Source organism: Lithobates pipiens, unplaced genomic scaffold, assembly GCF_037356315.1.
Source record: "Lithobates pipiens isolate NorthernLeopardFrog02 unplaced genomic scaffold, aLitPip1_a1.2 Scaffold_16, whole genome shotgun sequence".
NCBI classification, from domain to species: Eukaryota; Metazoa; Chordata; class Amphibia; order Anura; family Ranidae; genus Lithobates; species Lithobates pipiens.
This window is the reverse complement of record NW_027507748.1, coordinates 73,642,986-73,659,178: the sequence shown is the minus strand read 5'-3', so window position 1 is coordinate 73,659,178 and position 16,193 is coordinate 73,642,986. Positions and strand designations below refer to the sequence as shown.

At 41.0% G+C, this 16,193-nt stretch overlaps 1 protein-coding gene across 1 annotated transcript in view; it reads right to left on the bottom strand.

Annotated features, from left to right (window-relative positions):
* Nucleotides 1-16,193, bottom strand: part of MRPL39 (mitochondrial ribosomal protein L39) — a 211,353-nt gene that overhangs the window by 45,656 nt on the left and 149,504 nt on the right. The window contains exons 7-8 of the mRNA XM_077480042.1: nt 11,090-11,155; nt 368-521 (exon numbers count right to left, since the gene is read on the bottom strand). Coding sequence (XP_077336168.1) covers nt 368-521; nt 11,090-11,155 — 220 coding nt within the window. The remainder of the gene's footprint in view (nt 1-367; nt 522-11,089; nt 11,156-16,193) is intronic.

The window sequence follows — 16,193 nt, the reverse complement described above, 5'->3', positions numbered from 1 at the left end:
TCACGTTGCACGTCAACGCAATTGTCAGTTAAAGCGACGCAGTGCCGAATCGCAAAAAGTGCTCTGGTCTTTGGCCAGCAAAATGGTCCGGGGCTTAAGTGGTTAAAGAAAAAAAACACCACCTTCATTGTACCATCTATATTTCGTCAAGCTTTATGTCAATCCCTGCATACCCAATTTAGCATGCAACTTCACCAATTTAAAAGTACACAAGTAGAATCTTATTTTCCGTGCAGCTGATTATCTAAGTCACGACACTACCAAATTACCTGCAGAGGCAAACTGGCAATCAAACATGTTCAGTATTCTCAGCACCAGCTTGTAATGGCACATTAGGAGTGCTAATAAGGATGTTACTTTTCCTTACCTTGAGCTGCCATGGTAAAGAGATACCCTGAAACCGTCTAACATGTTCTGTAGAAATATGAACGATGGAGTGTGCTGCTGTGACCTCATACTGCATACAGAAACTTGTTCTGGGTATGTGAGGACCTTCAGCGAGATCCACAAATTCACCAAATCTGGGAAGAGAATCAAAAAATTATCAATGATATAACACATACAACTTTACATTTCTGATCAGTATAGAACTTTTCTTTTTAGAAAAACATTATTTTAGTATTGTGAACAATATTGTGAACAACATCTGGTGACATTTCTGTAAGGAAACAATAAAATAAAAACGTTTCACTATGGACATGGAGAAGCTTGAAGACAGACCAGACGAATCACAAAATAAAAAAAAGAAGTGGCACATAAGATACAGTCGTGGCTTTAAGTCCTATCTCCAGGGAAAGGAAATAAACCTCCCATCTGCAAGGGTTAAATACTCATTTAGATCTAGGGGACTGGGAACAGCAGTTTTACTTACCCAATCCTCTGTTCTCCTCTACTTCCCTACACTCTGAAATTGGACTTCCCCTTGGAGTCCTTATGTCCAGTGCAGACCTATTTGCTCTGCTTTGGTCTTGATGACATCAGAGGATATGCAACCTCACATGCGAGAAGAGCCTGTGGGGGCTAGTCTTACAGTCTGGAGGGAGCCTGTGGTAGTGGAGAATAGGGTATGTAAAACTTTAAGCCCCCTAGACCTAAACGAACATATAATCCTTGCAGTGTGGGAGCAGTTCCACCACGAGAATTGAATTCCTTGGCGTTCATCTCTAAAAGAAGCATTTATTCAATTACGTGTTTTACACATCATGAGATTATGTTCTTTAGGTCTTTCTTTCCAATTTCTTCACGTTTATTACTCTAGTATATATAGTTGTCTTTTCAAAGGATACACCACAAGTGGTATCCTTTTTCAACATTTATCAGAATATTTGTATGCTATGATACAAACATCACCAGGCACTAGACCTCTTATTAGGGCTTGCTATAATATGCCAGACAAGTGCCTGCTCAAATACACGACGTTATCAATCCCAGCATGCCAATACTTGCCAACCGAGCACACGCACAGGGAAGGAGACATTACTATTTCTTGGGACTGTTTGTTCTTTGCTACATATTTACATGTTTTTGGAGTATTTGTTTGATAATTATTGTTGAGAAAAAAACACTATTGAGTGGTTGACAATTATATTTTATCTATTTCTTTGATCACATCCATAGGGCTGCTCAACCTCTGTTCATAAATCTGGCTACCTAAAAATGTTTTTCCAAGAACTGTATGTTCTGTATGTAACTGTATGCTTTTGTTTGGAACGTTGTTTTATATATATATTTTACTTTTACTCTTTGACCATTAGCGCTGCCACAACTAGCTGGTGGAGGTTTCTGGACCACCACTGAAAATAAACCCCCACAATCCCACTCAACATCCCCCTACCACTTTTATGATTTTTTTGGCGATACCTGATCTAGGCCTTTCACACAATCTTTTAGCCTCCCTAAGATACATTAATGATTTGTATAGGACAATGGGAAACTAAAACTCTTTTCTCGACTACAAAGGGATCTAATATTAGCTCCAACAGAGCTGTTTCAATGCATGCAAATAAGCCATTGGCTTGCCCAGGCACCCCCATCTTAGGTGGGCGATTCCCTATCCGGCATGGCTTTACCACAAATCTCTATCTCCCAACAAAAACGGCATTTCACTCTTTTACAATCTCCTCCAGGAAAAGTAAACATTTGAGAAGTCCCTTTCCATTACCAAGTGGGAATTCGACTTGGGCCTGGAATATACCCCATCTCAGAGGCAATGCGTACTGAAGGCAACATATGGAGCCTCACACTGTACCTCCCTTTGAGACCTAACTAAAAAAAATAGCCCGACTATGGTATCTTACCCCTTTGAAAATTTCCACATTCAAACCCCAACTGTCTCCTCCTTGCTGGAGAGGTTGTGGGCTGGAAGGTTCTTAAATCCATCCCCTATGAGAATTCCCACTGCTACAAGAATTTCAGAAGGAAACCGTTAGATTCATTTCAGAGGTTGTTCAGTCCCCAACTCCTCCTTCACCCAAGTCTAGCCCTGCCCAACCCCTGGTTAGAAAACATCCCCACTACTGCGTACAGTAGTCACCCACATACTCCTGGCGGCATGGCTTTCGATCACCAGGTTGTGGAAGTCTACCACACCTTCATCAATGGAGAACACGATACAACTGATCCAAACCCATTACACTTATGAAACCCAGGTGTCCTCTGATAGGGAATCTTACACCAATGCCCAAAAAATCTCGGTGCATCTCCCTTTATTTGGCTGTGTTGTTTCTCTTCTTATTTGTTCTGTATACTTGTTAGGGCAAATAAGAGACAACATTTTAAAGTATGATCAATGTGAAGCTCAACTCAAAATCACTACCATGTTTTGCCCATGTTATCTGATGTTTACAATGTTTTTAAACTACCGTATATGAATACTCTGTATTTGCCACTATAACATACTGCCTATTAGGTTTTCAAAGGGTATTTCTCACTTTAACTAACAGCTGATATTTTCTTTACACTTAGTGACACTAAACTCTGGTTTAAAAAAATATATTTTTTTTTTACCCTGCTTGGAAATTTCCTAAATCATTTAAAGCATGGACCACCTCTAATTTAACCCAACTATATGATCTTATATCCTCTAATTCCTTTAAAATGTTCCCCGATTTATGTAAAAGTCATGGACTTCCAAACTCAGAAGTTTTCCGATATCTCCAGATAAAAAAAAAATGATTATGTCCAATATCATATTTCGAGAAAATATGTAAACATGACCACCCATGCAAAAGGACTTATTTCGAATCTTTATGCCCAACTCATATCTAAACCTGATTCTAGTCCACCCTCATATGTAGCTAAGTGGGAGTCTGATCTTGGATTTTCGTTAGAAACAGCGGGTTGGGACAAGATTTGGATTACTACAAAATCTTCCTCTCCAAATATAACTGCTTTATAAACTAACTACAAAGTACTTACATGTTGGTTTGCCCCAAATGACTTCTCATCTTGCTTTCGAAGCTGTACTGAACCTGGATGACATCTTTATATCTGGTGGACTTGCTCAATTGTCAAAAGATTTTGGAAAGATATATTCTACGTGATTTCAGCATTATTTGCAGTCTTCATCTTTCCTGATCCTTTGATAGCACTTTTGAATTTAAAACTGACAACACTCTCCAGTAATCAGTTCAAAATTTTATTACAGCTCACTACAGCCATGAAACAATCAATCGCTAAAGCCTACCTGCAATTGCCCCAGTTGAAGTCCATTAGGACAAAAAGCATTGGGCTTGCATTTTGCCTGCTCCCCACATTGCTTTTAACACTTGTGATCAAATTTTTTTATAACAAATCTATGATTTGATGTATGTACTAAATCCCTCTTTTTGTTTTTCATCATCCTTACATTAGTCCAGATGAAAACCTAATAACTACCTACTTCTGGATCGATCCCCAACCGAGTTCCAGTTCCATCAAGTCTTGTGCAACATTGGAGTCCCAGGCTTTGGGACAAGCTCGATTGACTCACTGGCATGCGAGTCCACTCCATCTGGTAAGAGTATACATCTATACTTACTTGGTGGAAGATATACTATTTCTGGCGTCTCAATGACCAGTCACACTCTATTCGACTATTCAAAAAGTGTCATCTCAAGAGTGGATCGTAAGTCCTTCACATTTGTGGAAATTTGCTCAAATGAGCTCACTATAAGGGTGATTTCACATTTTCACTGTTTCAGTCACTGGACTTCATTATTATTAAATTCTGGTATATACTATTATTTTTCTTGTATACATTAGTAATTCATGTTTACACATCTTTAATGCGCTGTATAGTATGTTGGATTTTTTATGGTTCTCAGCGTTACACTGTTTTCAAAATTTTCTTTGACTTTCTTTGTTTTAGCCTGGGTTCACACATGTGTGGTGCCAATTCCAGCTCAGTTTTCTCTGCGAAGAGAAAAACCAGCTGTTCAGTGGTTCCTCTCCATCGTAGTTGCGGATCAGTGAGCAGGGAGAGGGGGAGGTGTATTGAGGAGAAGGAGAGAATTTGTGTTCAGAACAGAATGCATCTGCAAATCAGATGCATTCCCATAGAAGATAATGTGCTTGTAATTCGCACCACAGTGCCCAGAAAAAGCACACTTTTTTGGACAATGTGCAGTGCGAATGCAATGCACATATGTGAACCAGATGCATTCAAATTAATGTATTTTAAAATGTCCTGCGAATTGAATGCGGTGTAAGCTGCATCTAATTCGCATAGGTGTGAACGGGGCCTTAGTGTTAGCAGCTTTACATATGATTGGTTAGGGACATTCATTTCCCAAACCTTTCCACAGCTACAATTGTTGTCCATGGTCCCACTATAAGTAGGAGTGTAACCATAATATCATAATACAGCGCCTATCACTGAGTTGGTGGCATGGGTGCTGACTTATAGTCCTGCAACAGAACTATTTATTGAGATATCCACAGCACAGGGAATCAACCATGGGGACTGTGGACAAAAAGGGTTCATTCCCTCTTCCCTAGCAGTATACTCGCTTTACCTTTGCTCCACCACCCATTCAGCAGAATGTCTTGGGAGAGCATGGGACTCCTTACCTTGTGTTACAATGCTGGTGCTTGCTGATCAATCTAGCACTGTCACACAAGGGGAAAGGGAGAGTTTGCAGTACTGTGAAGCTGCAACTGCAACTTTTCCTTTCCTTTCTTCTGATAGCTAAACACAGTGGTTGGGGGCAGTGGCAGAACTACCTACAACAGAAAAAAGCACTGTTTTGTACAGGGTCCCCACAGGAAGTTGAGGCATCGTTGCTCATGATTAAAGTGTATTCCATTCACACTCAGATACAGTAGTTAAAGAGATGAACAGCTGGAAACCTGAAGTCATCCAGTTGCGAAAATATTTGCTACAGGGTGAATACTGTATAGATACGCTTACGCATTTCAGCCGTAAGGCCTTAGTCGTAGCTATGACTAAAGCCTTACAGCTGAAATGCATAAGCGTATTTACCCTGCATTCATCCTGCAGCAAATAACTATTTTCACAATTGGATGACTTCAGGTTACTGGCTGTTCATCTTTAACTACTGTACTTCAGTGGAGAAACTACTGCCATAGCAGCCTACGCAACAGCTATGGTACTCCAGACCCATTCAGAACTTTGTCAGTATGGACCTGCAGACTCAGTGACAGGTCAACCAGTTGCTGCTGATAGTTAAGCCCTATGGAATGGGCAGTGGTGGAACTACCAACATAGCAGCCTATGTGACTGCTATGGGACCCCAGTCCCATTCAGACATTTATCAACATGGATCTGCAGAGACAGTGATAGTACAACCAATTGCTGCCTGTCTTTTTGCATCGTCTGCTGGGCTCTGCATTGGATAATATCCTCAGTCACAGCTTAGCAGGGAAAGCGAGGTTGGAAGCCTCACTTTTATAGTAATCAGCTGAGCGGTCACTGCATCTGGGGGTGCCACAGTCTACAGCAAGCCCTAAACCTTTGTAATGCTGCCCGTTTTCTGCACATTCCTCCAAGGAGGAGGCTAACTAGCAGAAAAGGGGACTGATAGTATATAGTCATGCTATGCTATAATCAGCCTGTTACCAATGGCTGCCATCACCAGTGCAGAAGGAGGCAATGAAGCAAACCCCTTTCTTTGACTTGCATAGGCAAAGCACAAGTTTGCTTTAAACACAACTGAAACCTGGCACTACGTCAACGTGTTGAAGAAAACTGAATTCTGAATTCATTGTTATTTGGTTTTTGATGGGTCTCTATGTTGTCTTTTTTTCCTAATAGTGTGTTTTCAGTTAGAAATCAATACTTTTTTTTAGATGCCTTTTTGTGGTCACAACAGAAAACTAAAAATAATTGAAAATTTAACACAAACAGATTTTTTTTTGTTTTTAATCCACTGTCAAACTCTGTTGTAAGAGTGGAAATAGCAAAATCAACACAGCAGTAAGCTTGGTTCAGCTGAAAAGCACATAAGGTTTAAAAACAGATCAAGAACTTCCATGTCTTCCCTCCATCCCTGAGTGACAGATCAATCTGCTATTAATGCACCTGCGGGGGAGGGCTAGAGGGTAGAAAATATTCTGTGTGTAATATATACTGTGCAGCTCTTCGAGAAAAAATAAATAAAAAAAAACTTAAAGTGACTGTATACCCTCGCATACCACTTTTCCTTACAAATAAGCCTATAATAAGGGTTACCTGTAGGTACTGGAAATAACTCCTAAATCGTGACATAAACCCTTGCGCGAACGTCATTGGCGCATGCGCACTGAAGAAACTGCACGATCGTGCCCTTTCTTTAGTGCCGTGACCGTAAGTGGCACATAATGTGCTAGTATGTGATGCATAGTAGCCCGTTATGCTTTTACTTTGCAGGGAACAAACGAGGAAGTAAAACCCATCAGGATTTACTTCCTCTTTAATATGCTTCAATAATAAATAAAGTTCCAAAAAGTGCAGAAATCAAATGCGAGTCCCATATTGTGTCCATATACAATCACCGGCCACTTTATTATTAGGTACATCTTGCTAGTACTGGGTTGGACCCCCTTTTGCCTTCAAAACTGCCTTAATTCTTTATGGCATAGAAGAATCTCTGATGGAAACATTCCACAGAGAATTTGGTCCATATTGACATGATAACATCACGCATTTGCTGCAGATTTGTTGGCTGCACATCCATGATGCGAATCTCCGGTTCCACCACATCCCAAAGGTGCTGTATTGGATTGAGATCTGGTGAGTGTGGAGGCCATTGGAGTACAGTGACCTCATTGTCATGTTCAAGAAACCAGTGATGAGATGATTTGAGCTTTGTGACATGGTGCATTATCATGCTGGAAGGAGCCATCAGAAGATGGGTACACTGTAGTCATAAAGGGATGGACATGGTCAGCAACAATACTCAAGTAGGTCATGACATTTTAAACAGTGCTCAATTGACACTAAGGGTCCCAAAGTGTGCCAAAAAAATATCCCCCACACCATTATATCACCACTACCAGCCTGAACCGTTGATATAAAGGCAGGATGGATCTGTGCGTTTGCGTTATTTATGCCAAATTCTGATCCCATCATCTGAATGTTGCAGCTGAAAATCGAGACCAGGCAGCGTTTTTCCAATCTTCTATTGTCTAATTTTTGTGACTGTGAGCAAATTGTAGCCACCGTTTCCTATTCTTAGCTGACAGGAGTAGCACCCTGTGTTCCTCTGCTGCTGTAGTCCATCTGCTTCAAGGTTCAATGTGTTAAGTGTTCAGAGATGGTATTCTGCATACCTTGGTTGTAACGAGTGCTTAATTCAGTTACTGTTGCCTTTCTATCATCTCAAACCAGTCTGCTCATTCTCCTCTGACATCAACAAGGTTTTTTCTCCTCCACACAACTGCCGCTCACTGGATATTTTCACTTTTCTGACTATTCTATGTAAACCATAGAGATATTTGTGCATGAAAAACTCAGTAAAAGAAATATAAAAATATTGAAGTAAACATCAAAAATTCTTAATTTTAACAAGTCTACTAGTCAAATACTTCAATATTTTTATATTTCTTTTACTGGGCACTTGCTTGCCTAAATTATTTCACTGTGGACTTGCTGAAAATAAGTTTTGTATATATATATAATATTTATTTATTTTCTCTCTCACTGTGAACTTGCTGAAATTAAGAATTTTTGATATTTTGGGAATTCAAGTTGCTCCAACATTCACTCGTGCATTGCCCATGACAATTATATATATATTTTTTCTAAATGTTAAAGAAAAAAAACTGCGCTGTTTTAAACACTCCACCTCAGCTGCAACTCAAAGTGAAATACACAAAATATATAAAAAAAAGAAAAAAAAAGCGCTGCTTATATTTTTTCATCTGAGTGATATATGACATGCATGTGTTTATTTTTTACATTTTATACACAGATTATGGGAGTGTGAATATGCTTAGCGGCTGTGGATTGGCTTTCTTACATTTAAACATTATTTGGACCCTCTTCATTGGTAGCTCAGAAGACACCTATCTATATTAGAGTGCATTTCTACGTATGTCAAAAAGGTTTATAAACATAATATAAAATCCACTTTTCCAACACCAAAATTGCTCCCCGAGTGTGCTCACAAAATGCTTACTGGATCCAAACGACCACTAAGCTATAATGGTTGTAACATACGTAAAGGGTTATAATAGCTCTATCTGGTTAAATGCATCCAATATGGCAACGCTATACCGTAATACAGCCACACACTGGATCTCAGTTCTGTCATGTTATCACCATAGGAAAAAAAAAAAAAGGAGCAATCTCCACAGGGCAAATATTCTTTTGCCAAGTGTCAAGACTGATCTTCAGCTGTGTGCACTCAGGTCTACAACCACTCTGAATTTACCTGCTTAATCAGTGCTGCCGGCTACAGCTGTCAGAGCTGATCAGTGTATTCTGACTTCATGGAAGCCTCCCCGCTCTCAGAATACAATAGCTCAGCAGGAGGGGGGCCTGACTCATCTATAGACTGTCCAAGTTTTAGTGCTTCTCATCACTAAATTGATAGTAAAACGCACATTAATCCTTCCATAACTATAGGCTACTGAAGCCACGAGTTGAAATTTAGCAGCATCAGCATGCGTATGGCAACTTGATTAGTAAAAACTATGACCCGTTTATAAATAATGTAACAGCCTCGAATTCAAATAGGATACCATCGTCCCAAATAGTGTATAAAGGAGAACTGAGCATGTGCTCAAAACCTCAGGGAAAACAGCTCAAAGTTAGAGGGTTTCCTAGTGGTTGAGTGGGAAATAGGGACTATTGCGGTATCGTATAGTAATCAAAAAATGATAATTCATAAAATTTACTCATATTTTATTATTAATAAATAAACACATAAATATACATAACAGAAATATGTTATGTATATTTATGTGTTTATTTATTAATAATAAAATATGAGTAAATTTTATGAATTACCATTTTTTGATTACTATACGATACCGCAATAGTCCCTATTTCCCACTCAACCACTAGGAAACCCTCTAACTTTGAGCTGTTTTCCCTGAGGTTTTGAGCACATGCTCAGTTCTCCTTTATACGACCCGTTTATATATTATTTAAAAAAAATGGTTTACTGTAATTGTATCTGACAATTGGAGTACTAAATAGACTGACACACTGCCATCTGCAGGCTAAAGGGTTATTATGCACAGCCTGTATGTCATAACTATATAGTAGTTAGTGGAGACAGCAGTTTTCAGTGACAGCCCAGAGTGACAGGTAGCAGTCATGCATAGTGTTAGCTGCTAGCTGTGAAAAGCAGGATGTCGGTCTAGGGATACAGGTTATTAACGGCTAGATGATGAGGCCAAATGTAGCAATGACAGCATGCAGAATCATACACTGCCATCTGCAGGCTGAAGGGTTATTATGCAAAGGAAGCTTCCAGTCTGCATGTCATAACTACAGTGCCTTTAAAAAGTATTCATACCCCCTTTAAATTTTCCACATTTTGTCATGTTACAACCAAAAACGTAAATGTATTTTACTGGGATTTTATGTGATGGACCAACATAAAGTGGAACAAAATTGTGAAGTGGAAGGAACATGATAAATGGATTTAAATATTTTTTTTTTACAAATAAATATCTGAAAAGTGTGGCATGCATTTGTATTTGGCCCCGTTCACTCTGATACCCCCAAGGGCACTTTCACAATGACCGTGCGGGGGCGTCGGCGGTAAAGCACCGCTAGTTTTAGCGGCGATTTACCATCGTTTGAGGGGCGTTTTTCAGCTGCTAGCAGGGTGCTTTTAACCCCCGCTAGTGGCCAAATAGAGGGTTAAAAGTGCAGCTGCCGAGAAGTCATGCATAACGTCAGCTGCTAGCTGTGAAAAGGAGGATGTCAGTGTTGGAGAACATAAATCTACAGACAGTGGGCATTAACCACTTGCCAGCCGGGCCATAGCCAAAAGACGGCTACAGCGCGGTCATGTTTTTCTGGAAGGGCGTCCATGGACTTCCTCCCAGAATCTTGCTCTCACGCGCCCCCTGGGGCGCGCTCCCGCAGACATCCATGACGGATCGCGGTAAACAGACGCTGGTTGTGGCTGTTTACCATGTGATCGCTCTGTCAAATGACGGAACGATCACTTGTAAACAAACACTGGTTTCTCCTTCCCCTCTGTGTACCGATCGGTACAGTGCAAGAGGAGAGGGGGGGGGGCCAACACTTTGCCATAAATTTTAACAGAAACAAAGTATTTTTTTTTTTCACCGAATTTTCTGTTTTTTGATTTATAGCGCAGAAAATAAAAAACCCAGCGTTGATTAAATACCACCAAAAGAAAGCTCTATTTGTGTGAAAAAAAAGGACAAACATTTCATATGGGTTCAGTGTCGCATGACTGAGTAATTGTCATTCAAAGTGTGAGAGCACCGAAAGCTGAAAATTGGTCTGGTTAGGAAGGGGGTTTAAGTGCCCAGTGGTCAAGTGGTTAAGGGGTTGAAAAGATGTTTTTGCTAATCAGCTAATGACGACACCTAATATACCCCATTTCCTAATTACAGTATGACACGATTCCCTTTGCCAGTCCACAAAAACAGCAATGTTTCTATAAATTAAATAACCACTGACCTGTGTAGAGTTACTTTTCCTTCAGGATGCTCTGCTGCCTTCTCCTCCAGACACATTACTTTGTACCTGGAAAATCAAATGTCTCATTAGAATTTTGGGGCCACTAGCAATATTTATAGGAGCCAACAGGAAAAAAAAAACTAAATAATAAAAAAAACAGACTCAAAATAATAATACATATCTTTACGTATGTATGTCATTTAAAATATGATTGTTACACAGTCTGCACAAAATAAAGCTTCCTAATCCTATGCTGCCACTTTTATGCCCAATCAGATCCTTTTCATTCTTCTTAGCTGTGTTTAAAACACCTTGGCGGTGCTTTACATGAAACATGAGAAGAACAGGCGCCAATCGCCCACATTGGCATAGCACAAAGCAATGCTAGGAAGCCGTCATGCTTAGGGACCCCATAGACAGTTCAAATTTCAGTCAATTCCTATTAAACTGGCCAACATGCAAGTGGTGGATGGATTTTAAGCACCACCTCGCTTTACAAAAGTCGACTTAAACACGGACTTATATGGATGGAAATTTATCAGGTAAAGTAAGACCGCATCATATCTTAGCAGTCACTATTCAGGCAGCCTTGGTTGCTGTGGCTGTCTGAACACGATAGCTTGTCAACTGAGATTCCTTATACCAACTTAAGGCTGAACAAGAGAAAATCAAGAGAATTATATATATATATATATATATATATATATATATATATATATATATATATATATATATATATATATATATATATACACTAGCGCGGCACAGCTTTTGACAGACTAATGCTGTATACACACGGCCCGACTTTCCAGCAGACTAGGTCCGACGGTCTTTCTGAATGAATGGACTTGGCCACACACAATCACACCAAAGTCCGACGGATTTGAATGTGAGGACGTATGACCAGACTAGAATAAGGAAGTTCATAGCCAGTATCCAATAGCTGCCCTAGCGCCGATTTTCGTCCGTCGGACTAGCATACAGACGAACAGATTTTTCGACCGGACTCGAGTCCGTCGGAAAGATTTGAAACATGTTCTAAATCTAAAGTCCGTCTGATTTTTCGACAGCAAAGGTCCGATGAAGCCCACACACAGTCGAATTGTCCGACGGATTCGTTGCATTAGAGAAGGAGGGGGGAGGAATGGAAGCCAACTAAGTATGCTGGCAATGAACATGCTGATAGGAGGACAGAGCAGAGGGAGCACTTCATCAGTCTGCTGCTGCTCCAATCAGAAGGCTGCAGGTGGAATGGAGGCACAACTGTATTCCTTAACTGTAAGTAGTGCCATCCACTTGGCAGTAATGTGTGGCAGAGAGGCGCAATCTCAGAAATGAATGTGTACTTCATCTGTGTACATAACAGTTTGGAGTTCCGCTTTAAACACCGTGCTAAGCTGTTAACTCCAAATATTACTAGGAGGGTGGATAGGATGTTTTTTGTTTTTTAATAAAAGCGCGCTTACCCTTTAAACTTTAGTAATCCATTGAGAGTGCTTTCATATTTTGCCCGCACAACCCTTTTAATGTATTTCTCTTTGATTATGAACTATACAGCCATGCTTGCGTACAAAGACACATTAGCGGATAAAAGGTAGCACACATGCCGTAAGCCAATATAAAATATAACATCTGCTCGGATGCTCCTGTTTTTCCAGCTGGCCCCCCGCTATAATGTTTTGTGCTTACAAGATTAAAGATGTGAAGCAGAAATAATCTTACCAGCTGTATACATCTGCCGGATTCCGGAGAAGTGTGAAGATTCACCGGCCACATGGTCAGTATGATCAACTCAAGAAAAAAAAAGTTGTTTGTGGGAATGCGTTTCTTTTTTTTACCATCATCAGTATCCATCTGCACCTTAACTTGTACCTAATCAGCCGTGTTCAAGGGGAATTCATTGTTGGTTTGTCAGTGAAAAATGCAAAAAAAATGCTCTAATAATTTGTTGCCAATTAGCACCTTTGAACATCTGTTAAAGGATGTATGAGTGTTACCTGCACCAAAGAACAGGTGTTCTCTCAGGTTGTCAACTTATATGTATAAATGTATGCGGGCCTACAAAGAACCAACGCTTTTCTCCAATTTATATTAGCTAACTATAGGGCAGATTGCTTAAAGCTGGACTCCGGGCACAATAAAACGAAACTTTCAACACCTCTTCCAACTCCTTCCAAAAGATAAGAAGCGGATCCTGCTTTCACTTCTTATCTTTTGGAAGGGGTTGGAAGAGGTGTTGAAAGTTTTTCTTTTTGTTCACCCATAACGAAAGGTTATCACATCCATCGGCTGCAGTGGCCGATTGAATGTTGGTTTCCCAGCAGGACTGTTCAACAGAAGGCTTATGCCGCGTACACACGACCGGACTTTTCGAGGGACTAGGTCCGACAGACTTTCGACAGACTTTCTGAATGAACGGACTTGGCCACACACAATCACACCAAAGTCTGACGGATTCGAATGTGATGATGTACGACCGCACGACCGTTGGGCGGCACAGTGGTGTAGTGGTTAGCACTCTCGCCTAGCAGTAAACAGGGTTCGTATCCCAACCACAACACTACCTGCCTGGAGTTTGCATGTTCTCCCTGTGCCTGCGTGGGTTTCCTCCGGGTACCACGAGTGCCATCCACACGCTGCACACAGAGGACTGTTTCGCCGTTTGTAATTTGTGGTTGGACTGCAACTTCCAGCTTCTCTTCTTGGGAATGGGACAAGGCAATTCTGGGTGCAAGTCAGATATGTGCCAATCCAGCCTGATATATATACGAAGGTGGACTTGAGATAACCAGACAGCTACTGTTTGTTCCAATTAAGGTATTGAATAGGGTTAACCCCCCCACTTTTTTTGTTATAGAACCCGTCTAATTCATCTGGAAGGAATCTGCAGGACATCCTGTACTTGCTTGACACCTCGGTATCACTTAAATCATTCTTCAGACATACTCATATTTTCTAAGTGACAGGCATCCTGATCCTCGAGTACATACCTCATTAGATTGCTATATCATATCATCGAGTTTGTTCACCCCTGATGAAGGTTCTGAATTGTCAGCAACTGGAAACGTGTCGGGTGTGGATGATATAGGACAAGCATTTTTATCAACCATATTTTGTTTTGTATATGTGTTTGCTTATTTGTCAATACACCAGGAGGACATTGTTTAGCCCACATGCCCTTCCTGGCGATGTTATGTACATTGTGTAATTTATAAATAAAAATTGTATATTACTTTGTCTATTTGTGTCCGGAGTCGATGGTCATTTGAAAACCCACCCATGTAGGGGGAAGCTCTTTTCTGATCCTCCGGGTACTCCGGTTTCCTCCCACACTCCAAAGACATGTTAGTAGGTTAATTGGCTTCTGTCCAAAATTGGCCCTAGTATATTAATGGGGACCTTGGATTGTGGCCTCCTTGAGGGTCGGGACTGATGTCAGTGTGCAACGTACAGGAATAGGGACAATTGTAGACACACACTCAGGTTGAACTTGATGGACTGGTGTCTTTATTCAACCTTACTAACTATGTAACGACCAGACTAGAATAAGGAAGTTCATAGCCAGTAGCAAATAGCTGCCCTAGCGTTGTTTTTTGTACGTCGGACTAGCATACACATGAACGGATTTCTCGGTCTGGCGGAGTTCAAGTGGGAAAATTTAAAACATGTTCTATTACTAAAGTCCGCCGCATTTTTGGCAAGCAAAGGTCCGATGGAGCCCACACACGATTGAATTGTACGATGGACTCGCTCCGTCTGACCTTTGCTGACAAAAAGTCGGGTCGTGTGTACGTGGCATTAGACTAGGATACACATGGACCGAAATGTGTCCAGTCGTGTGTACCCAAGTCTTCACACTAATGCCCCGTACGCACAGTCGGATTTTCCGACGAAAAATGTTCCATGGGAGCTTTTTGTCAGAAATTCCAACCCTGTGTAGGCACCATTGGACATTTTTCCATCTGAATTTCTGACACACAAAATTTGAGATCTGTTGTCAGAAATTCCGATCGTGTGTACACAATTCCGACGCACAAAGTTCTATGCATGCTCGGAAACAAGCAGAAGAGCAGCACTGGCTATTGAACTTCAATTTTCTCGGCTCGTCGTACGTGTTGTATATCACCGTGTTCTTGACTTTTTCCGAATTTCCGATAACATTGTGTGACCGTGTGTATGCAAGACAAGTTTGAGCCAACATCCGTCGAAAAAATCCCATGGATTTTGTTGTCGGAATGTCCGATCGTGTGTACGTGGCATTACAGATCTCCTTTATGGATATTTTCTTTTTATTTCTGCCCTATGACTTCATCACAAGGGCTTTAGTTAAAAAGGACCTTTAGTCATTTTTTTCATCTTTCAATCTATTAAATCTTCTGCCCTTGTTGTTTTAACTTTGGATAGTAAAACATTTTTTTTTCTGACAGTAAATACCTTATACAGCCCACTTCCTGTCTGGTAAAAAGCCTAGGCTTATGACATCATGCACAGCTATCTCTCTCACTCTCATGACAGTTTGCCAAGAAGGGAGGGGGGGATGAGTCATAAGAGGGCCAATGAGAGCTGCAGGGACACAGCTGGATGTGCTCCTCTGTGTAAATCCAGGAAGTGAATAGGCAGCAGCTTCAGCTGCCCACAGTTAAAATGGTTGCAGTCAGACTCGGTGGGGGGGAGAGTCCTGCAGCATATTTGGTAAGTAGAGAATCACAGTATATATAAAATAATATGCAAAGTGGTTGGAGGGAAGCTTCAAAATGGCAAGGATGTTTTTATTACAAATTACGTGAGCAGACTGCAGTCCCTCTTTAAGGTCCTATTTAGTAGCAGACGGTGGGAGGGGCTGGCAGGATGCCCTCTTCCGGTGAACCTTGAAGGCTCGCCCACCCTTTCCTTTTACCTCCCATAAAGCCAACTCCTATTCGACACTCCCTGCTCCTTCATCCCCCTATCCATCACTCCCCTCTCCTACATCCCCCTATCTGGCACTGCCTGCTCCTTTATCCCCCCCCCCCTATCTGGCCCGCCCCGCTTCTTCATCCCCCTGACACTCCCCGCTTCTTCATCCCCCTGACACTCCCCGCTTCTTCATCCCCCTGACACTCCC